At 38.6% G+C, this 27049-nt stretch overlaps 1 protein-coding gene across 1 annotated transcript in view; it reads right to left on the reverse strand.

Annotated features, from left to right (window-relative positions):
• Window positions 1-247: 247 nt before the first annotated feature.
• The window catches only part of MYO3A (myosin IIIA), a 224368-nt gene continuing 197566 nt past the window's right edge, over window positions 248-27049 (reverse strand). Inside the window, 4 exon segments of the mRNA XM_079107812.1 lie at window positions 248-876; window positions 8735-8878; window positions 10347-10387; window positions 12356-12462. Of these exon segments, the coding sequence (XP_078963938.1) occupies window positions 747-876; window positions 8735-8878; window positions 10347-10387; window positions 12356-12462 (422 nt within the window). The 3' untranslated portion in view covers window positions 248-746.

A 27049-nucleotide genomic window follows, 5' to 3' on the forward strand; every position in this document is an offset into this window, starting at 1 on the left:
GATTAGGAAGGCAGGACGTTTGTGTGTGGTGTTTGGAGATTTGTTTGGAGGCCGCATTTGCATGACAAGTTGGGGGTGTGTGATTTAGATTGTGTGTGTGTTTGAGGTGGCTGGGGAAGGGCATTTGCTAATGGAGACCTGAGGCGCCTAGCTCTCCTCTCTGGTCGCTGCCACCAGTACATCTGCACAGCAGAAACCGGGTCCAAAGGGAACTTGGTGAGCCTGCCCTGCAAACCACGGATTTTTCAAGACGCTTTCTTTATTTAGCAATCTTAACGACCACGAGAAAGGAAAGCTCAAGTTTGAGTTGAAGTTCATCTTCCTCGTTCCCATCCGGGCTTTGTTCTTGAAGACTCAGCCCACTGAAATTGTCCGGTAGGCCTGTTTGCAATAAAGAAAAAAAACCTTTGATGTCACCCCAAATGAGAGAGGGGATGGTGACAGCTCAGATGCAGTTGGATTCACAGAAAGAGTCTGAATAGAGATACATTAGGGGAATTGGGACAGGGCCGCTCCAAGCGAAGAACTGTCGGGAGAGGGGAGTGAGGGCGCTCTCAGGGCGCAGCGCCTGGGCTCGTCCTGAGCACTGAAGGCTGGCCCTAGCATTTGAGGGGCTCGAGCAGCGACTGCGCAAGGACCGCGCTTCAGCCCCTGGAGGTGCCAGCGCCCCAGACTTCCGCGCTTTGGTCCCCGTAGTCCCTCAGGCTTGAGCTCTTTCCGACGGCGGTGGCCCGTCACTAGCTGCGCTACAACTGCTGTACCAGGCGCCGGCGCTGGGAGGTTTTGCGCAGGAGCCTCCTGTAATCGTAGGGGTTGGCTGTTGGCCCGTTCTCGGGCTCCTCCTTCTCCTCCTCAGGGCTCTCTGCTGCCCAGCACCTGCGAGCGAGATACCCGAGTGTCAGCGGCGCCACGCAGCGCGGTGCATCCCCACCCACCCCTACTAAGGCGGTTCCTCTTCCTGGCACTTCCCACCAACCGCTTTCATTTAAGAAAGACACCATCAACATGTCCGGCTGATGGCCAAATGCATCTGCCATAATTCTCTCAGCAGGTTTTCAAAATGGAATCTGTTGACTCCACGTTTAGGTGAGAGCTAAGCAAAGCATCAGAAGGCATAGATCAGAAAGGCGAACTTCCTCTTGGATAAAAATAATTCACAACCAATTTATTTTAGTACCCCGATTTTTAAGACACTTTGGTCAAACGGAAAACCTCGAGATGCCTAAACAGATACTCACCTTTCGAGTTGTAAAACTGCCCTAATATTTCTTTAAAATAACTCCCCTAATTCTGACCATTCTGTTAGTTGCACAGGATCTCTCTGCCCTGTTAGTTTTTCAATGTTTTAATATTTTAAATGGGGTTGTTCAGCCAGCTTTCCTGGATCACTGCTGGGACACTGCCAATGTTTCCCTTTAGGTTCTGCAGTTTGCCTGGAGAAGTGGTGTGCTCCTGAAAATGTTAACTATGCGAACTGATTCATTCAGCACCTTCTAAGTGCTGAGCACCACTGAAGGCAATGGGTGAACAAAAGTCCCTGTTTTCCTGGAGTTTTAAATCTAGGGTGGAAGAGGAACATAGACAATTTAAACATATCAGGTGTCTGAGAGGTGCTATACAGAAAAGCAAAGCAGGGTAAAGGGGAGCGTGCTTGTGTGTGCTATAATGCCATTCATGTCTTAGATGGTGGTCAGGAAAGGCCTCTCGATTAAGATGAGATTTAAAGAGAGGCCTGAAGGAAAAGAGTGACTGAGTCTTGCAGATCTCTTGCAGAAGGGCAATCATTCTGAGCCAACAGTGGGAAAGTCCCAAGACTACAGTGTACATATTGTGTTCAAGGAACAGTAAGGAGATCACCGTGGCTTGAATAGAATAAGCAAGGGGAAGGAGAGCAAGAGATGACCACAGGAATTAGGATGAAATATGGAGGATAACTTGGTGCTTTGAGACCATGACAAGGACTTGGATTTACTTAAGAGTGAAGAGAAGTAGTAAGGGGTTCTGAGTAGAGCAATGACATACAGAGGAAGCTGGCTGCCAGAATGGAGGTAGGTCGGCCTGTTAAAAGATACTGCAGTAGTTCAAGCAAAACTCACAATGGCTTGGACTAGGGTTATAGAGGAAGAGGTGAGGATGGGCTGGACTCTGTCATGCTTGCAAGGTGGAAGTGAGAGTTTGCTGATGGTCTGGGGTGTGAAAGACCAGAAATCAAGAATGTCCCCAAGGTTTCTGGCTTTAACAATGGGAAGATGGAGTTATTTAATGAGATGGGGAAGGCTGCAGAGAGCAGGAGAGTATAAAGATTTTAGTTCTGCTTATTCTATGTTTGAGATACTTACTAGACATTTAAGAGGAGAGACTGAGTAGGCAATTGGATATATGAATCTTGGTGAAGGCCAGAGACTCCAGTTTAGGAATCTCAAGTACATAGATGATATTTACATCATGATACTTACATCTATCTATCTATCTATCTATCTATCTATCTATCTATCTATCTATCTATCTATATCTGGAACGTTCCAATATTTTAAGATGAGGATTGGTCAGCAAAGGAGAATAAAGGCAAGCAGCCAGTGAGGCAAGAGACAAACCAAGAGAAGTACTATCTTGGAGGCCAACAAAGAAAGTGTTTAAAGACAACCTGAGTGATCATAATATTAAATGCTGCTAATAGGGAGGGATAAGGATTGGGAGTAGATCATGGTTTATGGCCAAATGGAGGTCACTGGTGACTCTGGCAGGAGCAGTTTCAGTGGACTGGTGGCAATGGAAACCCAAGTCAAGAGATTCAGGAGAGAATGGGAAAAGAGGACATGGAAGAGGCAAAATCTTTTGCGTATTACTCTTTTATGATAAGAAAGAGCAGAAAAATGGGTAGTCTTGAAGGAAGATTAAGGGTGTTTTTTAGGGCTCTGATTGCATTATGTTCACAAATGGCCAGAAATGGTTTGATAGAAAGAACACACATCCAAGATGCAGAAGAGAGAGGGGACAACCGTGGCATATATTCTCGAGTGGGTGGAAGGACGTGGATTGAGTGCACAATGGGAAGGTGTGGCTTTAGCTAGCAGGCTGGTCGGGTCATCCATTGAATGTTCAGGGATGCACATGCCTAAGTGGTAAGAAGCTGATAGATGTGGTAGTGGAAGCTTGTGTCTGTACTCTGCTACTGCTTTCTAGATAAAAATGGAAAGAAGACTGTCGGCTGAGAGTGTGAACATTTTGAGGGTTTGAGGAAAGAGAAGCAAGTCTTATGGAGTGGACTGGGAAGGTGGGATAATGGAATGTCCATATATTTCAAGTGAGATTAGATTTAGCTTATCTTTAGCCATGTTCAGCTACATGGGTGCAGGTACAGACTGGTAGAAAATAGGTTTAACCAGTATGAACCCAGCATTAGGGTTTGCCAGCTGAACATGATGGAGGTAGAATGAGGCAGGGTCACTGATGGTGTAAACAAATGGATGAAAAGAATGATAAAAGAAGAGGGCGAGAACATTGCCTGCTGGTGGAATAGGTCATGTCTTTTCTGAATAAGGAATTATAAGAAAAACCAACTTTAGGCGAGGTCTTTCAGGGCATCTTGAGCTCAGTGAAGAGTTGACAGGAGGTCTTTTGTCTTACAATGAATATCACGGTCTTATACTAGGTATCATGGAGCATTCTCCTTTGAGTTCCTGATTTGAATTTTCCTATATGAGAATTCAAGAATATTGAGTAGTGACCATTTGCCAGATACATTGCACACATTATCTCTAATTCTAAGAATGGTAGTGCAGGGTCTTGAGATTCTTCCTATCCTTGATCTGCAGATGAGAAAACAGATTCTAGGTGACAGAGCTAGTAAGGAGTGGAATGAGGTCTATGGGGCCCAAATATGCTTCTCGCCTTGTATCCCTACCTCTTTTCTGCCCATGCTTCTTTCATGATTTTCTTAGTCTTAACTGATGTACTCTTGTTCCATCTTACTTTGTTCTCCTTCCATTTTCTCCATACCTCCTTGCCATAATTAAAATCTGGATATATCCTTAATAACCCCCATCTCTCAATACTGCTCAACAGAAACCCCACAAGATTCCATTGTAGGAGGACATAAGAAATGGTCATCTCCTGTTGCCCTCTAACCGCTAATTACCTGCTATCAGTTTTTATTTAGAATTCATGAAAACTTATTGAAAAAGAAATCAAGGAAACAATTTCAATAGCTGCAAAAAATAAAACCCTAAATTTAACCAAGGATGCAAAAGATCTGAACACTAAAAAGTATGAGACATCGATGAAGGAAACTGAGGAAGATGCAAATAAATGGGACTATATCCCATTTTCATGAATTGTAAGAGTTAATCATGTTAAAAATGTCTCTGACACCCCACACAAGCTACAAATCAGTGCAATCCTTATCAAAATTCCAACTTTTTAAAACAGAATTGAAAAACAATCCATATGATTTGGATGGAACCACAAAAGACCCTGTACAGTCAAAGCAATCATGAGCAAAAAGAACAAAGCTGGAGGGACCACTGCATTTCAAGACCTGCTACAAAGCTACTGCAATAAAAACAGAGAGTGGAAAAAGACACATAAAGCAATGTAACAGAATAGAGGGCTCATTAATAAACTGACGCATTTATAGTCACTTGATTTTTGAATAAAGATGCCAAGAACACACTAGGACAAGGACGATTTCTTCCATAAATGGTATTGGGAAAATTGTGTATTGATAGGCAAAAAATGATATTACACCCTTATCTCATATCATATAAGCAAATGAATTAAAAATTTAAACATAAGACCTGAAACTGTCAACCTACTGGAAGAAAACCTGGGAGAAAAGCTCCAGACACGGTGTGGGCACTGATACTTTGGATCTGGCACCAAAAGCAGGGGCAACAGGAGCCAAACTAGACACCTGGGATTACAGCTAATCAAAGGAATTCTGTAGAGCGAAGAAAACTATGAAAAGAGTGAAGATATAACCAATGGAATGGGAGTAAATATCTGTGAGCCATACGTACAACAAGGGGTTAAATTCAAAATATATGCAGAACTCAAACAACTCCATAGCAAGGAAACCAATAACCCCATTAAAAAAATGAGCAAAGGGCTTGAAGAGGCGTTTCTCAAAAGAAGACCTGCAAATGGCCAAATGGTATGTGGAAAACAAAGTTCAACATCATTAACCATCAAACCCCAATGAGTCCTGCCCTCACACTTGTAAAGATGGCTATTGTCTAAAAGTCAAAGGACAGAAAGTGTTAAGCTGGGTGCTGTGGCACATGCCTATAATCCCAGCAGCTTGGGAAACTGAGGCAGGAGGATTGCAAGTCCAGCCTAAGCAACTTAATGAGAACTTGTCTCACAAAAGAAAAAAAGATAGCAATTGTTGGTGAAGAGATGGATAAAAGGAAACCCCAGCATAGTCAGTGGGAATGTCAGTTAGTTCACCTTTTTGAAAAGCAGTGTGGAGGTTCCTCAGAATATAAAATGGGTACCTATGAAATTATCTCCAAATCCTACCAGTAGGTTTATATGCATAGGAAATGAAATGGGTGTCTTGAAGACAGATGTGCAATTTCTATGCTCATGGCAGTACTATTCACAATAACCAAGATATCGAATCAACCTAAGGGTTATCAATGGACAAATGGATAAAAAAATGTGTTTTATATACACAGTGGAATGTTACCCAGTCATAAAAAGAAGGAAATTCTGTTATTTGTGTCAATACAGATAAACTTAGAGGACATTATGCTAAGTGAAATAAGCCAAGAACAGAAAGACAAATAACACATTATCTTGCTTATATGTGAAATCTAAAACAATCAAGCTCACAGAAGCAGAGAATAAAATGGTGTGGCCACCAGGGCAGGGGCAGGGCAGAGGACTGAGGACATGCTGATCAAAGGCTACAAAATCTTAGCATGAATAAGTTCAGTAGATGTATTTTACAGCATGGTGACTATAGTTAATAACAACTGCCAAAAAAAAGTAGATTTTAAGTGTTCTCATCACAAAAGATAAGCATGTGAGATGGTGTATATGTTAATTAGCTCCATTCAGCCACCCATAAGGTATATATATTTCAAAACATCATGTTCTACACCATAAATATATATAATTTTCATTCATCAATTTAAATAACCCATGAGGCATTCAATTCATTATTGCTGTGGTCCCTGATTCTTTGGCCTTCTCACATCTTCCTGGGTGATGTCAGAACTTGGTGTGTGTGTGTGACTGTATTCACACACACATACCAACACATTCTTTCTGCAATATTGTCCCACATATAATAATCTCACATCTCTTCACTTGCCCCAAGATGTCTTTTAGGGCCATTAAAAAAAGTTTTGTTTTTGTTTCCTATTTTTAAATTTTATTTTTATTTTTTTATTTCTTTATTTTTATATACACATTTTGATGCATTGTACAAAAATGGGGTACATCATTTTGTTTCTGTGGTTGTGCACGATGTAGATTCATACCATTTGTGTAATCATACATGTACATAGGGTAATGATGTCTGTCTCATTCCACCATTTTTCATAACCCCCCTCCATCTCATTTCCCTCCATTCTTCTCTTACCCCAACTCTCCACCCCCATTATATGTCATCATTCACTTATCAGGGAAAAATTGGGCCTTTGGTTTTATGGGACTGGCTTATTTCACTTAGCATGATATTCTCCAATTCCATCCACTTATCTGCAAATGCCATAATATTATTCTTCTTTATGGCTGAATAATATTCCATTGTGTATACATAACACAGTTTCTTTATCCGTTCATCTGTTGACAGGCATCTAGATTAAAAGTAGTCTTTTCAAGGTTCACTTACTGCCTTTGGCTGATTTGTGTCTATAATCTCCTTTAGTTTAAAAAAATTTACTTCTTGGAGTTACCTTGTTCAGCTTTGTTTATCTTTAGTTTTTGCAGTGCTGAGGATTGAAGCCAGGGCCTTACACATACTAGGCAAGTGATCTACCAATGCATCGTATCCCTACCCTTAGCTTTGTTATATCAATATACTTTCCCTCAGCCATCAAGTGCCTTGCATAAAAGGACCATACCTTATGCTCCCTTGTATCCATCCCTTCCTTAAATGCCCAGCATGGTGCTTTGCATAAAGTGGCAATATCAAATAGCAGTTAAAGTCACTGAATCTAAAATTGGACAGTCCCACATTCAAAATTTCAGGTTCATCACTTACTATACAGGTTACTATTTGCAGTCTCTAACTTTGTAGACTTAGTCTCTTTATCTATAAAATGGGGCAAATAATAGTGATTGCCTCCCCAGCTTGCTGTGGGGATTAGATGAGATAACAGCACAGTGCTCCGAAGGAATTAAGCATTCAACCAATGCTAGCTGCTGGTATCCTTGCTGGAGTGGTTACTAAATACACATCAATAAACATCACTCGACAACAGGCAGCATTTCAGGGACATAATGCTTTTATAGAAGATGTGTTTCTGTGGATGGGGAAAGATGAATATGTTGGAGAGGGGGCAGAGTTGACTGTCAAAATGTGAAGCAGAGAGTCAATGAAAAGCCCTGGAGCAGAGTGTATAAACCTTGGACTTTAATTCACTCACTAACTCTCATGTGACCTCAGACAAGTCATGTGACCTTTGTGGCACTTGAACCCCGTGGTTAGACTAGAACATCTCTAAGCTCCGACACGTTACAGTTCTTGATTTCAAAATGGAAGAATACATCTTCTTTTTGGAGGCAAGGGTTAAAAATCATAGTTCAGGTAGATTCTGGAAAAGCAAATAAGGAGGAGAACAGTCACCATGTATGGACCCCCTCTCCTGTGCTGCCTATGGTGTTAAGTGCTGCATCATTACATTTAATCTCTGTGGCAATGTAGTGAGGCAGTTATTAGCAAATCCTTTTGCAGATGTGGAAGCTGGGGCTGAAAGAAGTCGGAAACATGAGCAAGATCACTTAACCACCAACTGGCCTTATCAGGACCCCAATCTAAGATATTCTGACTCCAAAACCTCTGCTCTTAACCCCCATGTCACACTGTCATGAGAAGAGTGAAGGGGTCTGAATACCCTGGGCTGCTAGGGTGCTGGCTCAGGACTCTGGATGAACAGCTCCTGGTGGCCTGTCCTTGCTCTCATTTCTCATCTATCATGTTTCTGTCTTATTATCCTCAATCTCAAAACTTCACCAAGAATTTTTGGACACAGGAAAAAAAAAAAAATCCCCGAATTGGAAATAAGCTGCAAAAGAAGTTACTTAATGTCACAAAGTTGTTAGTCAGTAAGGAGAAAATCTCAAGTCCAAAAATATTTTTCTATGAATCTTACTCCAAAATATTTCTGATTTGATATCCTGATCCTGAGAAAATATAAAGCAGAATTAAAAAACCAATAAGGGATTAAATTACTGTTTAGAGTTCAACATAGATTTTTAGATATGGTATATTGCTTATAGTTTATCCCAACTGACACGCTTTTAAAAGGGGTGCTATTAATAATGACATCAAGAAAACAGGTATATGAACAGGTATAAACTGGAATTTTGCTAAGCAAATGAAGGTGTTTGATTATGCCACTGCAACATTTATGATTTTTACCTTTAAACATTGTATCCCTTGTAAGAAGCAATGTGAAGTAAGACTACTTTGTCATTAGCCCATAAATAAAGTGAAATTACTTGAAAACAGAATTGGGGGTATAAAGTTGAACATCCTGTATTTTAAAGTGTAGTTTATTACCTTTCATTAGCCTTAAAGCATTGATTCTGGAGTTCTTGCTGTTGTCTTGGTTCTCTTAAATTCGTCTTCTGGTACTTCGGCCCAGAATGACTGGGCAAAAATTCCTTGTAATAGAAATCTTCCAAATCTAATAATTTCCCCTGACTGTAAATGAACACATGCCATGACATCAGTGCAATTCTCTATTCACCTAAAGTTATAGGATCTTTGTTTTCCTTATTTAAAGTATTTACTGTAATTTAAGAGTAGCACATACATGTCAATATAAATGAGTCTTGAAATGTGCAAAAAACAGTATGACTCATAAATTAAAAAGAAAAAAAGACTCGTCATCTCTTACCTGGAATACAGACAGCATTAGCTGCCGGAGCAGCTTTTCTTGGGTATCTTAGTTTAACCTGGCACAAAACTAGTAGTTACTAGAACAGCTAGGGATAACGCTGCTCTAGTATATCAGTATTCACAACTGACCTGGGCTGCCATCAGAAAAGCTGGTTTTTATGCACAAACACTAAGCATTTTTAGAATATATCAGCCATCAGTACATTGATACACCCAAGGTTTTATGATCTCATTTACCTCTGGCCTCCTCCTACCTGTTTGTTTTTAGGGAATTTATTTCTGCCCTAGATTTTAATTCCTGAATAAAATACACACACAGGGCTGTGTCTGGATCATTTGAATTCTTGGATCTACTCAGGCCGCAGTCTGGTTCCTGTGGTGCTGAACCCTATGGTCTGAGGGTACTTCACAGGATGTAAACTAGTAGGCATAAAAATTCACCAGGTGTCACAGGGATTCTGGGAGATATTTTAAAATTTATGGATACCAGTTTATAAATGGACTTTCAGGATGCCATCAATTCATAAATAGAGAACTTTGTTCATTCATGCTTAGTAGAAAACCCCTCTTTTGTTATTAGCACTGTCTGAAAGTAGTTGGCATTGCTTAAAACAGGGGTATAGGGCTGGGGTTGTGGTTCAGTGGTAGAGCACTTGCCTAGCATGTGTGAGGCACTGTGTTTGATCCTCAGCACCACATAACGATAAATAAATAAGGTATTGTGTCCATCTACAAATAAAAATATTTTAAAAAACAGTGGTATAACATTAAAATAGTGAAGTATTGATTGACTGAAATATAGGAAAAAGGATAATCAAATGAAGCTAAATGGGCCACATTTGTAAGTACAAACCTTGCTAATCCTAACAAACTCACGAAAATGATGAAACATGAGATTTAGCACATGTTGAAGGAAAAAAAAGCAAAAGGAATTTAGGGAAAGAAAGTCTGTGAATATGGGTATGTTCAAATTGTCCAATTAAAACTATTCAATGGGACGAAAAAAGCAAATTCTGTATTGGGATAGTACGGTTCATTCAGAGCATGTTTGAGTTCTCAGCAAGTGATTCCTATGATGCTGGCTCAATATGTTTCCAGTAGGCAAGATCTTGTAAATTACATGTAAATAACACATTTAAAAATATGTTGAGAGCCCATTACTTCCAAATGTATCCACATAATACTCAGGATTTTTAACCATAATTTGACATGTGGATTTGTATCTTTGTTTGAACAAGAGGACTTGTTGAAATCTAGAAGCAATCATTACCTGTCTTTCCTTGGTCTTCGTTTGTCTTCTTGGATTGACTTCTAAAGGAAATAGAAGAATTAAAAAGTTTTAATACATAATAATATGTCACCATAATCTATAATATTATGGTATTACAGGAAGGTAGGAAAGAGGGAGGAGTCAAGTTAATAGATTATTGGTTTGTAAAATGACTTGGGCATTCATCAAAGACCACATACCATGTGATTCTCATTATAAAGAATGTTCAGAAGAGGCAAACCCATACAGACAGAAACTGAACTAGTGATGACCTACGGCTTGTGGGTAAGGGAGTGACTGCTAATGGGTAGGGTCTCTTTTAGGGGTGGCAAAAATCTGGTAAAATTGATTATGGTCATGGTGGTGCTAAAATCCACTAGTTGTCTATTTTAAGTGGGTGACTTATATGGTATGTGACTTATAGCCCAACAAAGCTGTGTGAGTGTGTGCACTCACCAATGGACATGTCTGTGTGCATCTTCATACAGAATATGTTTTAAAAATTAGGCAGTTCGATATTTAATTTTGGAGCTAGAGAGAGATCTAAGCTAGTGACAAGCATTCAGAGATCAGCAGTAAGTGAGATCATGACAGCCCATGAGATTGTTCAAGGGAAATAAAAGGAGAAAAACTTATATGGTTGAATTCTGGGCAACAACAAGGGGGATGAGAAGCCTTCTAAGGAAACTGAAATCACCAGAGAAAAGGGGAAGGAGCCTGACTAAGGTGGAGTCAAGTTTGAGCTTCATTATATCTTGGGAGGTTGGAAATTTGTTCCTAACAAATTCTCTGGTCTCCAGCACATTTTTCTGGGTTCTCTATGGTGTAGAGAAGAGTTAGTTGCTCCTCTCTGTGGCAATTGGGAGTGGGTGACTAAGTATTGCAAACGGAAGGCCCACAGGGGCCTGGGACCACTAGAGGATGCTACTCCCTGGCAGAGTTTCAAGTAGTTAACTATGGCCAGTGGACACAGAGAGACCAGGACATGAGGCTGGAGAGTAGTCCCAGGTCCAACAAAGAAGGTCTTGGAAGGAATCTGGACTGTATGCTAATGGAGCTGCTGAGCCATTCAAGGGCCTTTCAAGGGAGGAACAAAATCAAAATTATGGTTTAAAAATTTTTTTTCTAATGCAGCCTGTGTAGGGGGTCGGGGTGCGAGTAGAAGCAGTAAGCTGGGTTCAGTAATACTCCAGGTGAGAAACGATGGTGGTCTGAAAAAGGGTAGTTTCTGGGAGGTTACAGAAGGAAGATGAATTGGAGTGAGGCTTTGTCAGCAGAAGTCAGTTGAGAGCAATGAATCAGGTATGGAAGAGAGGAGGAAGAGGCAGGACAACTTCCAGGTTCTTGGTTTAGAAAACCGAGTGGACGCCTGTGGGGTTTACGGAGAAGAGGAACGTGAGAGGAAGGGCAGCCTGGCAGGGGTGATGCCAGTGAGTTTCCATTCTGCAAAGTGTGAGTGGAGTCAGAAGACCTCATAAAATGAGGCTAAGACATGCTTACCTGTGTCCTGGAATCCTGAACCATGAGATGTGGATATGACATTAAAGGCTGTTTCTAGCATTAGGTATCACAGTGAATGTGAGCAAGCACAGTTTTAGACCTGGAATTTAAGATGCTAAATAAATGTCCACTTCTCCCCTTCCTTCCCTTTCTTCCGCTTTCCTCCTAACCCACGGATGTGCATTCCTTAACAGAGGCCCGCTGTAGACAGCTCCCGTCAGGAAGGGTTTCCCTTTCTGGGTTGATATTTGCACATAAGCTCAGATTAATGACCAGCAAAGAAGGCTTCTGGAAGAACATAGCGGGTTCAGGACCACAGGAGAGGTCTGACCATGAGGAAGAAGGGTCAGAGGACGGGAAAGTGCCCAGAGACTCAGCTGGGGGAAAGTCAGTGGAGAGGAAACTGAGAGGCGTCTCTGTCTGCCAGGCCTTCCCCGTGACCGGCGGGTGTGGCACACTGGCCTTCAGAACACACTCTGGCTCCCACCAGGTCACCCTGAGCCACTTACATGCAGTAGATAATAGTATGTGGAATCTTCAGGGTTATTCAATGTTTTGGGTTTTCGGGGTCGTCTTGGGGGTCGCAATATTTTTGGTTCTTTTCCTTTAGAGATACCTAAAGAAAGGAGATGATGAACAAATATTTCACTCCGAAGATTTTTATCATGCAATGTTTTCCTTTTGGGGTAAATAAGGATTTATATCCAATAACTGAGGTGAAAAATGGGGGGAAGAGGAACTACGTCCCCCCCAACCCTTACCATAGGCCACGCCTCATGCTTCCCACTGACTGTCTGGTGGTCGAGCGTGTTGAGAGGTAAGGGGAAGAAAGGGGGAGAAACAAAAGGAATGCACAGTAATGTGGAGTGGGCTGTACCAACTCACGGGATGGATGGGGGAGAGTCAAGACTGCAGAAAAACTATTCATATTTATTAATTTTTTGTGATGCTGGGGACTGAACCCAGGACCTTGCACATACCAGGCAAGTGCTCTACCAGTGGCTACTCAGTCCCAAAAAACATTTTTAAACGGGTAATTATATTCGTAGAACATCAGCTATTCCTTCCTGTCCTTGCCCATGACCCTGGTGAGAATGGCCAAACCATTCTAGCACTGGGTGATCTTCATTTTAAAGCACCGTCTGCTACGTTTTGGCCCAAAGGAGGAGACTGCTCATTTATAGGATTGACATTTTTTTTTTAGATGCCTAATCTATCTTTCACCAAAATTGAAAACCACAAACCATTAGAATTTTTGGATGCAATTTTAAAATACTGACCATGAAAGAATACATTTGGTCACTTTTTTCCTGCCCTTTCTGTTAATACAGCTAACTTCTATTTTTTTTTTTTTTTTTTTTTTGTACCACAGATTGAACTCAGGGGCAGTTAACCACTGAGCTACAACCCAGCCCTTTTTTATATTTTATTTAGAGATAGGGTCTCACTGAGTTGTTTAGGGCCTCACTAAATTGCTGAGGCTGGTTTTGAACTCGTGATCCTCCTGCCTCAGCCTCCTGAGCTGCTGGGATTACAGGTGTGTACCACCGTGCCCTGCCTAACTTCTTAAACCTGGAGCAATAGAGCTTCTGATGATCTACATGCTTGGTTGCTTGTGTTCTTGACAAATGGCTTTACATTTACAGAAAAGGAATAGGCCTGTCACTAAATATTTCAATTTTTCATGACTCTCGCGCACCCCATCTACCAATTGCAATTGTATAGAACAGCTGCTTGACTACTACATCAGGATCAGGGTGAGAGGTGGGTCTGGGTGCTGTTGGAGAATGGCTGCCTTCAACATATACCTGAGCATGTGCTTAGCAGGACTTTAAGGGTAGCAATAGATCATTATTGTAAATAATAAAGGGACAGCAATGGTTCCTGATCTCCAGATGCAGAAATACAGAGAGAAACGGAACTGTCCCCAAACATACTAATCAACTCAAGTCAATTCTACTCAATGAATACTTAATACTTGGTACATGTAAATGACAGAGGGTGGCAGGGTCAATCAGCCCCGAGTAGAATGAAAGACTCAGGTGTCCAACTTTCTAGTCCCCTACCCAGCCCACGGGGTGAGTATATTTATCACAACAGCACTCTTAGCCTAACATTATCCAGTTCACTCATTTCAAAATGTGTGGGGAATTATTGGATGATAAAGAAGATCAAGTAAGTAGGCGGTCTTTATAAAGGTGTATGGCATGGACCCAGGCGAAGCAGAGACAATCACAACCACCAGACTCCGCTGCCCTTTTTTGAATAAAAGAAAATGAGTTAGTTGTTAAGGAAACTATGTTAAGAGATATTAATAATAGCCTGGACACTTTTCTAATCAGCACCTGGGATTTTTCTCCCATTCTCTCTCCCTTCTCCATAGGAATAGAAAAAGGAGGTGGAGGGAGAAAAAAATATCTGTACCATGTCTAGATCCTGTCCTGGATTGTCATAGGCAAAAGATGGTAAAGCTTGAATTCTTGCTGATGCCCCAAATAGTAGTGTTTTATATTATTCCTTCTTTTCATTATCCCAGTGCTGATCCTTAAGCAGCTTTTATTGGCTCTTGCAAATTTTTAAAATCATTTTTAAAGTGTACTGTTCATATCCGCTTATCTCATTTGAATCAGAATGGCAAGAAACATGAAAATATAGTATCCAGTTACTGTATATTCTTACTACTTTCAGAAACATTTCGAAGTGGCCTGTGACTAAATTTTAACCTGACTTTAGTACCATTTCAAACCTGGATTAAAATATCAGAACCTTCCTATCGTAACACAAACGAAATTGAAGCCAGTAAAGAATCTTATTAAACACCAGGACAGTGAAAAACCAGAGCACACGATCCTGGTAATAAAGGAATTCTTGATCTGGTCTCCATTTTCTCATCAAATGATCCCCATTCAATCTGATTTCTGTTACAAAGACTATTGAAAAATACCTTCTTGAAGGTCAAGGATACACTTCATTGACAAATCCGCAGGCCCTTTATCTGTCCTTATTATCTCTGACTTCCTCCTCACTGAGCATTATCGACCACCGTTGTGTTCAGAACAGAGGACGAGGTTTCTGAAGGCAGATGCCTTATTTATTTTTGTATTCCCAGCACTTACGGAAATGTCTGACATATAGTAAGTGCTCAATAAAAGTCCAGCCTGTCTTCCTGAGGTTTCCACCAGCTACTCCATGCCGGTGAATTACTACTGCACACCTCAGATTTAACCTTTCCCCCCACAAGAGCCCCTGCCCTCAGTTCTAGTTCCCAAACGAATACTTCCATCTGGAACTCCAGACTCAAATGAACCGGCAGTCCTCTTTTTCTCCAAAATTCTGTTCCCTACAATCTCAGTGGCACCATTGTTTGTTGTCTTGGTTCATAATATTTTGTCACCTTTGCCTCAACCTCCTTGCTTTACTACAGTCAATAACTTCTGCCATTTTTTGACACATTCTTTGCAATGTCTAATAGTTATCTCCCATTTCTGTTTAGTTACCACTGCCACCATTCTGGGCCCAATCACCCATATAATAATTGTGTCAGTCTTCATCTTGTCTCCATGCTTTAGTTCACAAACGTAAAACAGAGTTTTTCTGCCTTAAATACCATTTGAATGATAAAATTTCATTTTTTAAAAAAATAGGATGATGGCTCTTTTTTTTTTTTTCAGGCTAGACTTCTCCTAAATCCAGGTTATGTACAATCTTAGCAGTTCTGATCTTATCTCTTATTTCTCCCCAAAATGAACTATCTCCTGTTGTTAGTCCAATGATCTCATTAGAATCCCGACTCGCCAGCTGTAACTTTCTGGTCCTCTCGTAGAAGAGCGTTTCGCCCCCTCCCTGGACCCTTAAGTGTCCCTCCTGCCCATCAGCCCTTGCTCTTCCTTCCATGAAGCTGTCACCCACGCGTGGCCATCTCCCTCTCACCGAGGGCTAGGCACTGGCTGATCCTACAAAGCCCCGGGAACCTATCATGGGATGAACTGTGTCCCCTTAAAATCTGCAGGTCGAAGCCGCAACCCCCAGTTACCTCAGAATGTGAACATCTTTGGAGACAGGGTTTTCAAACAGGAAATCAAGTTAAGATGGGGTCATTAGAGCTAATCCTACAGGCCTGGCGTCTTTATCAAGAGAAGTGAAGAGCTCCATACATGTACAGAAGGAGGGCCATTGAGGCCACAGGGAGCGATGCAAGTAATGCAGACCCCCAAGGAAATGGCCCCTGCTGACACCTGGACTTTGTTGGAGCCCCCCAGCACTGTGAGAAAATACATTTATGGGGTTTAAGGCACCCAGTCGGTAGTACTTTGTTATACCTGGAAAACTAATATAAAACCTAATCTCACGCTTCTTGCCATGTACTATTTTTATCTATGATTTTGTAAAAACGGTTGGTTGGCATAGAAATTTCTGGATGCAGGGGACGATGACTCAGGGTTGTTTTAAAAAAAATTTTTAGTTGTAGATGGACACAATACGTTTATTTTATTTATTTGTTTTTATGTGGTGCTGAAGATGGAACCCAGTGTCCCACATGTGTGAAGCAAGCGCTCTGCCACTGAGCCACCACCCCAGCCCATGACCCAGGTTTTCATGCCCCCCTGCCCTCTGGTGGGTGGGCCACACTTAGGTGTTTTGCTTCCCTGTCGGCTTAGAGGTGCAGTGCTAAGTGAAGAGTAGATACTGAATATACTTTTGTAAACTAGATCACCAAACTGTCACACATAGAAAAATAAATTCCTGAGTCTTTAAAGACAAACAGAAATTAGAAAACCAATAAAATTCTTCAATAGATGGGGAACCAGAGTGTGGCTCAGTGGTAAAGCACTCAACTAGCATGCTGAGGCCCTGGGTTCAGTCCTCAGCAACACACACACACACACACACACACACACACACAAAGGAGAGAGAGAGAAGAAAACCTTTTATGGCAATGAATTCAGGGGACACACAATAAACTTGGAAAACACTATTTATAGTACAGATGACAGATAAAAGGGTTGGTGTTTTTAATATACAAAGAGCGCAAACAACTACAAATGTAGAGACTGAAAAATGGGTAAAAGATACAAATAGGAAGGTTCAAGATGAGCTAATTTAAGAAGCAAGTAAGTATGGGAAAGCACTCGAGTTAACAAGCAGACAAGGAAATATAAATTAAAATAATAATGAGATATCATTTTACTCTAGACACATTAGCAAAGATTAAAAAGATGGATTACACTTTTGGACAGGACATCAGGACAAGTGTATTCTCACTAATTGTTGAAAGAAATGTTGGCTGTTAGAATCTTTTAGGAAAGCAAGCTATCAAAAACCCAAAATACCTCCCAACTCAATAATCCTACCACTGAGGATTTGTCCTGTAAAATTAAAATCTCAGTATACAAGAACATTTTCAATGATATTTACTGCGACATTTTTCAGAGTGGCAAAATAATGTGAGGCAAAGCAAATCTCTAACAATGGAGAAAAAATTTTATATAATTGTTGTAATCCCCAAATGGAATATTATGCAGCCATTAAGAAGAATGAATTATAGTTGTACTAGTCGATGTGTAGGGATTCCTGCCAAGTTGCTGAGTGAGAAAATCAAGCTGCTGAAGTGTTTATATTATGATCCCATTTACATAAAATAATGGTAAAACTTTAATGTTGGATGTGTAAGTGCATGAATATACATCTATAGAAAATAGGAAAATACATAATTTTATCAAAATAAACCCTTAAATGTACAGCAAGGTCACATTTATGTAAAATTATAAATATGCATATGGGAGAGTAAATGTTACAGGAATAAAAAAGTCAAAATGCATGGATTTTCAGAATTTCTGATTAATTCTTGTGTCTTGCAGAATCTGCAGTAGTGTTTATTATTAACTATTTTCCCTTTGCTAGGATAATCTAAAGTGGGGAAATGAATATTATTATAGGGTGTTTCACTTAAGATATTACCATGCCAGGTGGGTGGGTGGCCAGTAAATAAAAATTATTGATGAATATATCCAGCAGGGTCTGATTGCTCTGCTAACATTTCCTTGGACTGTTTAAATTTTTAAGAGCAAATTTTCCATGAATTTATCAGCATACAAATGTTTCAGAGAGGCATTAGTTTATTTTGCCCTAGAATGGCTCTCTGAAATTTTGTTCCATCAGGAGAGTACACACCCCATCTACTAACATCATTCTAACCCCTTAATTATAAAAGTGACATAAACATTTATAATCACAAATTATCAGTAGCATATCAATGTTGGCACTGGCAAAATTAGGTTTGTGGTTATTTTGTGTGATGTGCATGATAAATATTAGCTTGCAAAGGTTATAGCCAGAAGGTAAGACATCTATTTATATTGTAGTTCTGGTAATAATTTCCTTAAGTGTTTTAATTTATCAGAAATGTGCCTCTTTTTTTATAATGAATTGATAAACATATCAATATTTTTCATTTGAAGACAGGAGATAGATTTAAAACTCATGTTCTAAAGCCAACATTTGCTTTAGAAAATGAAATTTCAGTATTATTCTCTTTTTAATGATAATTGTACTTTTGCTTAAGTATAAATGCAGAGTATAATTTGCATAAATATCCTACATCTAAATCAGATATTAACAGAAGAGCCCTTATGTTGCTGTAGTTTTTTCTTTAAGATGTCAATTCTTTAGTCTGTGTAAATTTCCATTTCCTCCCGACAGTCCATGACCTTCAAGCAATATAGTGACCTACAGGAAATCTTGAAAGGGAGGAGTTTTCATTACTGCATGTTAAAGGCAGCCAGTCCTGATTATGACCTGCCTTTGAGAAGCTGCAGCTTCTACCATTCACCTCAGCTGCCCTTCAGCCAAGCGAGCATCTGTATACAGGTTCTGGGCTCATAGTGGACACTGCAGTTCCAAAGTGCTTCTATCTGTCCTGCGTGGCCTCATTCCTTTGCCTTCTGGACATGTCTTCAGTTCCCATGGTTGCCTTGGATTTGACTTCTTGCTTCTCCTGTGTGGTACCTTTTTCCTGAGTTAGTCGAGTGAAGGGTTAAGGGTAGGGTCTTGCCCTGCCCAATGTCCTTAGCCCGGGGGGATGCTCTGCTGTTTCCTGGATGTGACTCAGAGTTTTCTCTCACCTTCTCAAAGGGCAGCTCCCAGCTCCCACCCCATTCTGAACGGTACTACCCATTGCTTTGTCTCTTCTTTTTCTACCAACTGAACACCAGTGCCCCAGCACCCAACTGTACCTGTACTTATCCATGAACTTTCAGCTTTTTGCTACTTTATGATTTGGGTACTTTGCACTAATATTCAAAACCTCGAAAACAGCTTTAGGTTTGATAATTACACTCTTAGGTTTACATAAGGGGCTGCCCTCTGCCTCCCCCTCACCTCTCTTTGAGTGCAGATACAGAAGAGAGAGGAGAGGGCAGCCTTGCCTGTAGGGTGGGAATAGACACACCCTCTGGAAGATCATTGGTCTCTTGGAGATGATCACTACATATCCATCATCTAATTCTGTCATCTCCATTGGGTTGAGGTCAGGCACCAGAGACCTCAGAGACTAGTTAGGCTCATTCTAGGCCCTGGGGTTAGACCCCACTCTGATTTTCACATATGTGCAGAGTCATCAAAAGAGGGCAGCACAGCGGAAGCACACGGGAATGCACACCAAGGGTCTTGAGAGAGCCATCTTTGCTGGGGACAGTGAGCCATCATGCTGAGCACTTGTGAATGCATCTCTGACCATCCATGGGACTGAGGATATAGTCACACACACTCACACATACTAATCACGTTTACCTGCTCGGAGAACAAAGGGAACTCAGGAGTGGTATTTAAGACCCCTAACTACATCTTGGCTCTCTTTCAAACTAACGTTGATCTTCAGTTCTCTGAAAAAATATTTGGATATACAGCCTGAGATGAACGCTTACATTCTTTTTCCTGAAGAGCCAGATGTTAAAAATTATTTATGACTATTCACAATTATTTTCTTAGATTGGTCTTTTGAAAACACAGAATGGAATAACATTCTTTGATTTTTAAATATGTGACATTTAGTTTTTGCTTCCCTCTGCTCATCCCTTATCACACACACATGAGTTTCTGACTCTCATCAAGGTGAGGTGACACACACCAGTATTTTAAAAAAGCCATTATTCCTAATGAGAGCATGCCTGGTCACATGCTCTAAGCTGGCTTAGAAGAGACGCTGGAAGAGATGTCAAGCAAACTTCTAGTGGTGTGAGACAGCTTGGTAGCAAAGATGACATAATCGGAGATGATGCTCTAATCTTATCACACAGAGCTGCAGAAGCTCTGTACCAGGTTGCGATGACATTCATCAGATTCTTAATTTTACATGAAGCCAAGTCAGCGAGGGGTGGAGAGTGTCCACCGGCTGCAGAGTGAGCACTCTGTTTCCACTCAGCCATTCAACTTTTCTAGAACTCTTGTTAATGAACCATCTTGCATGTGGGAAGATTGAGCTGACTTATTTACAGTATTCCAATTCCCGTCCTGCAATATTTTATCCTGTAGTTAGATTAGCTAGCGGTTTGCTAAGGTTATCCTTTGAAAAATTAATTTTAAGGGCTGTTAATATTCCCTATATGAGTGTGTCATTGCTTATTAATCATTCTCTTATTGTCCAATTCTGCTTCTTGACATGCACATGAATTTTTCTTTTTCAGCTTATTTCCTTAGGCTACGGTCTCATAGTGGGTTTCCTGGGTCAATGATGTACACTTTCATATTATTTTTATTAGTTTTTACGTTGTCAAATCACTTTTTAAGATGTTGACTCTTTACAGTCTTACCATTATGTTTGGAAAAAATAAACAAGCACACTCTCATCGTTAAAATGCTTTTTTTTGCACTTGCCATTTTGACAAGTAAAAAAATAGCAACTTGTTTTAATCTGCATATCTTTTTTTTAGAGTATTGTCATCTGCATTTCTTCTTGTATAAGCACATTAATGTACTGCGCCCATTTCCCATTAGAACTACTAATGCTTTTCCTAATAATCTGTAAGAACTCTTTTTTTCTGTTATACATGCTAACCTTTTGTATGTTTATTCTAAACATTTTAACCAGTTTGTCTTCAGCTCTTTTAACATTTGATGATGCTTTTGAATCTCTAGGTTTTAATGGTTGTGCAATCTAAATCTTTCACTGTTTTGCCCTGTAATTCTTTTTATTATTTCTTATGTTTTGTCTTTTTCTAAGCAGAGATCACAAAATATTTAGTTTATAGAACTGGTCTCTCTTGGGTCATGTCTTATCTTTAAATGATTTAATGCATCTGGAAAATATTCAGGTATTTAGCTTAATGTAAGGATGTATCTTATTTCTTCTTAAATCAGAGAAAATTTTAAGCATTATCCATTCATTTCTTATAGGTTTGTGAGGGATCTTTCTGTAAGGGATAGGTTTTTTTTTGTTTTGTTTTGTTTTGTTTTTGTAAATACACCTTTCAAATTTAGGGTTCCTCTCTTTCATTAATCTGTGACAAATTTTTATAACAAAGGTCTATGTTTTTAATTATTATTGCATTACTTTACTCATTTTACTAATTATTTACAATTATTCTTCCCCTCCCTGAAATTTACAAATGATTTTGGGGAAGACTTTTTCAAGTTTGAAGAAAATTTCACAGAGATTTTTGAGTGCAATTTCTTTTAAACCTAGAAATTAATTTTGGAGTGGTCATGTTTACAGTATGTTACCTTCCAATCAGGAAACACAATGTCTCATTCCACCATGCACCTCTTTTTTGTCTCTTTTTGGTGATTTTCTTGAAAGTTTTATTAAAAAAATTAATTTTTGCAATGAATTCTTTTACCAGGATAAATTTTCTTTTGGAACAAATATCTATGTAGATTTCTATCCTTAATGAATTCTATTGGTAGTCCAAATCATTACTTTGGTTCATTCTTTGCATTTTTAAGACAAAATTCACATTGTCTTGTAATACTTCTATAATTCTATCTTTTCCTTTTTGTTAAATATGATACTCAGAAACTCCTCTTTGCTGAATTACTGCATCAACTAGAAATTCCCCAAAATAAGAAAAGTCATGTCTCTAGCTTATTTATTATTTATTTATTTTGGTATCAGGGATTGAACTCAGGGGCACCCAATCACTGAGCCATATCAACAAGACCTATTTCATATTTTATTTAGAGACAGGGTCTCACTTAGTTGCTTAGTGCCTTGTTTTTGCTGAGGCTGGCTTTGAACTCAAGATCCTCTTGCCTCAGCCTCCCTGGCTGCTGGGATTACAGGTGTACACCACCACACCCAGCTTATTTCTACCATTTTTATCTTAATGCTGCATTTAATGGAACTGCTTCTGGTGTTTTACAGTTAATTATGATGCTGATGTTTAATTTAGGAAATATACCTTTCATATTGCTAAAGAATATCCTTCTATTTCTAGTTTAGTAAGAGTTTTGTGTGTTTCATCAGTACCAGGCATTGGATTTTATTGAAAATTTCACCTGCATTTATCAAGATGACTTTTTTCTTTTGCCCTTTAATATAATGTTATATTCACATGTATTATTTAGATAGTCCCTTTGTTTGCTTTTGCTTATTTATTTACTTAGTGGTACTAGGGATTGAATGGAGTACAATCTCCAGTCCTTCTTATTTTTCATTTTGAGACAGGGTCTTGCTAAATTGGTGAGACAGGCCTTGAGTTTGTGATCCTCCTGCCTCAGCCTCCCAATTGACTGGGATTACAGGCACACATGCTGGATTATTTGGATAGTCCTTTAAATTACTATTGCTTTCCTCTAGCTAATACTGTATTTAAGGAGTTTTTTTCTAAATCCATAACTGATATTAATCTAACTTTTTAAAACAATGTTGTTTCTCAGACTTTTGTTCTAAGATGTATGAACTTTAAAAGATGGGTAACTTTCTATATTTTTCTTAAACAGATTACATAGTATGGAAATTATCTGTTCTGTGAATGCTCACATGCATTTGCCTAAATACTACAAATCCTTGGAGACTTTTTGGAGGTAATTTTTTGACAGATTCTCATATTTGCTGTTTCTTCTTTGAAATTTACCTTGCATCCTCACATTGCTTTTGTTAAACTGTATTTATAGCATGCGATATTTTAGTGTTTTCAACCATCAGTGTTATAATCTTATTCTAATTTCTAATATTTTTGGATTCTTTTAAAAATGATTTGCCAGGACTTTGTCTATTCTTTTATTTTTCAAAACATTATTTTATCTTAGTTTAGATAATTGTATTTGTGTATCATCATCATTTTTTTCTTTTCAAATTTGTCCATAATTTCTTAGCTTACATATTTTTATTCACATTTCTTTGCTCTCGATCAACAATAAAAATATGTAATAAATTGGATTTTCCTATCAAATTAGGAAAATTCTGGTTACTTCCCATTTAAATTAGGATCTGGCTACTTCTCATTCATAGTTTTAATATGTGGCTATTCTTTTTTTATTTTGAAATGAATTATAATTCTAATTATAATTTATTTACTTTGATTTATAATTTGCAGATTTGTTTTTCCACTTCTGTATTGTAATATGGTCAGAAAAAGTAGCCTGGTTTAATTCTACTTCTTGGGAGTTTATGGATTGGCCCAGTATGTCTAGTTATAAGGACAATTTCTAAAATACACTAGACATTTTAAAATAAGGCATTTTCCTCTAGTAACAAAATTATAAATATTCTGTAGATGAATTTGCCTTATTGGCTCTATTATTATTTTAAATTTGCTATGCAATTTCTCTTTGAATTGATTAGCTAAGACATATGGTATCAATATGTTTTTTTGTTTTCCTGCTTCTATGTTAATTCCATGTCCTTTGTAGTTTAGAAGAGATAAAAGTTATGGAATGGTGAAAGATAATTTGGGTTTAAAAAATTAGGTTGTTTCCACCCAAGTTTAAGTATTTTGTCTGAACTAATTCAGTCAGTGTGTCAGAAATCCATAGTTTATAGAGTGTAACTTTACGTAAGGCAAACTGCCTTTATGTAATTAGTAATTAATAAAATTATGATAAAAAAAGATTCTCAATAAAATTATGAAGTCTGAGTATTTCCTTTTTAAAGAGAGTTTTGGGGAATTAGTAATACTACTTATATAGGAAGAGAGGTAGCAAATAAACTTTAAGAAGATAGGTGTTCACCAGAGGCATATTGATGCAGGAAGCAATGACTTCTGAAATCTCTTTACTTTCTACTCTTCATGAAAAGATATTCCTAGAAAATATGTAGTTCACCATTAGTTGGACTCCCTGGCTTGCACATGTGGAGTTTGTTGATATGTGTGAAGATGCATTCTTGTACAGTTTAAAAAACATTTCTAGATGCCAGAATTACAGTAGAATGATAGGTATACTTTAAAGCAGATCCAATATGTAACATAATAACTGAAAATGCCAGGGTTATTTTTTGAATCTAAATGATGTAATCATTTCAAAATAAATAGAAAATTGCTAGTTTCCCCCCTTGACATTTATTTGAAAGCAACGTAAAACTATTTCCATAGGATCAACTATATGTGTACATGGAATGGGACTGCTCTGATGTGGTATTGAACTTACTGATGATAGTGTGTAAATGAAGCACGGAAATTATAACAGCATCCTTATTTATTCACCTTGCAACCCGTTATGAACTTTCAGCCTGTTGGATAATCAAAAAGAGAGAGAATGTACTTTTGTGATACCAGGGTTTATTTATCCTGTAATTAATCTTTTTTTTTTTTTCTTTCTTCACAATGGCCAACACAAATTGCCAGGTGTACCATAATTAAGAAGAAAAACATCCTACAAAGGAGAACTCTGCAGGGAGAAATCATGCAATACAGGTGATGCCAATACAGACAAACAGAACAGCATTTGTTAGGGTCTGTGATCACATGCCCATGCCCTAATTATCACCCTCTCATACTTATTTCTCTCAATGGAAGTGCAGGTGCAGTTGGCTCTTATCGCTTTCGATTTATAAAAATTATTTCCAAACAGATAAAAATAAGTTCATATATTTACTTAATTTTATTTTAAAACTTCATTAGTCCTTGGCTTTCATTTGGATATAATTTTACCTGACACTTTAACACATTTAAACATATATCTCACCGAAAGAGCACCTTATAAAACAAGGTTGTTAAACTTCATTTGAAAATTTTAATTAATCCTCATGTATTATCCATGATTTCCTAGGGCTTTTTTTTTTGTTTTTTTTTTTTTTTTTTTAAATAAGTGATAAGATTTTCCAGGTTTTTTTTTACATAATTCAGCCAAGGTTTACTGAGTTCTTCAAAACAGAGTTGGTTATAGCAATTATCAAAGATGCCTGCAGCTTTTTGAGAGGCATGAGGTAAGTTTAGGTGGCTTGTAGGCTATTTTAATGACAGAGTTATTTGTAAGTGAACTTGATGTTGGCTTCTGAAATTAAATATTTCCTAGGGAGGTATGGTTTTCCAGGAAGTATGGTACTGCTAGCATGGCCTGTTGAACTTGTGCCTACACATCAGCCATCTCCCTGCATCCTTCCTCTGAAGGTGACGGCAGCTGCTTGCACTGCAAGGTTCCCAATTCTGTGACTAGCGCTTATGATTAACTAAGGAGATAGGGTATCTGTATAAGACTGCTTTTCTGACTAGAGGAGTTTAAAAGCAGATAATATAAGAAAATGAATGAGCATTTAAAGAATAAAATGTTACATTCTTTGATAAAATCAGATTTACAAAACCTTACTCCACTGGCCGCTAAACTTTGCTCCAAAATAGTGTTTCAAGGATTAAGCAGTTTTCCAGTCAACTAATAGCAGTTATTTAATGTTACTGTGCAATGAAAAAGAATGAGTATATAGTACCTGACATGATCCTGCTTGTAAAAGACTGAAAATCTACTTGAAGAAGACAAAGCTAGTATATATGAAAAAATCTCTGAGGGTAAGTACATGCAGATTTTGGTACTGATAATCTGTTCCCTCCAACAATTGTGCATCTGAATAACTTCTGGGAAGTTTGTGATGCCTGTGAGGTGTGTAAAGATAACTGTGGGAAAAGCACTAGAACTGCAAGAATCTGGAATGGGTCATGGGAATTCTTAGTTTAAATGTTGAAAGGAAATAAATCTAACCAAGAAGGGGAAAGAACTTTACAATGTGAACTACAGAACACTGAAAAAAGAAATAGAAGACACAGAAGCTGGAAAGACCTCCCATGTTCATGGATAGGTAGAATGAATGTTTTTCAAATGTCCATACTAACAAAAGCAATATACAAATTTGATGCAATCCCTACCAAAATACCAATAACAGCCCCAAAATTTATTTGGAAGAATGAAAGACCTAGAATAGCCAAAGGAATTCTAAGCCAAAAAAGCAGTGCTGGAAGCATCACAATACCTGACTTCAAATTATACTACAGAGCTATAGTAACAAAAATTGCATGGTGCTGGCATAAAAACAGATACATAGACCAATGGTGCAGAATAGAAGACACAGAAACAAACACACACAGATACGGTCATCTGATCCTTGACAAAGGTACCACAAACATACAGTAAAGACAACCTTTTAAACAAATGGTGCTGGGAAAACTGGTCATCCATATGTAGAAGAATGAGACTGGACTCTTCTCACCCTGCACAAAAATCAACTCAAAATGGATCAAAGACCTAGGAATTAGACCAGAAACTATGCAACTTCTGGAAGAAAACATAGGGTCAACACTCCAATAGAAAGGCACAGTTTTACTTTTTCAATAGGACCCCCCAAGCTCAGGAAATAAAATTAAAAAGCTTCTGCACAGCAAAGTAAACAGTTAAGAATGTGAAACTAGAACCTGCAGAATGGGAGAAAATCTTCACCAGCTACTCTTCTGACTGAAGATTAATATTTAGAATATATAAAGAACTCAGAAAACAAAAAACCAACAACCCAATTAATAAATGGTCAAATGAACCAAACACATACCCCTTAAAAGAATAAACACAAATGGCCAACAAATTCATGAAAAAAATGTTCAACATCATTAGCAATTAGGAAAATGCAAATAAAAACTGTAAGATTACATCTCACTCCAGTCAGAATGACAGTAATCAAGAATACGAACAATAATAAATGCTGGAGAGAATATGGAGTAAAAGGAACATTTTTATACTGTTGGTGGAATTGTAAATTAGAACAACCACTATGGAAATTAGTATGGAGA

The sequence above is a fragment of the Sciurus vulgaris genome, assembly GCF_902686455.1.
Source record: "Sciurus vulgaris genome assembly, chromosome: 12".
NCBI classification, from domain to species: Eukaryota; Metazoa; Chordata; class Mammalia; order Rodentia; family Sciuridae; genus Sciurus; species Sciurus vulgaris.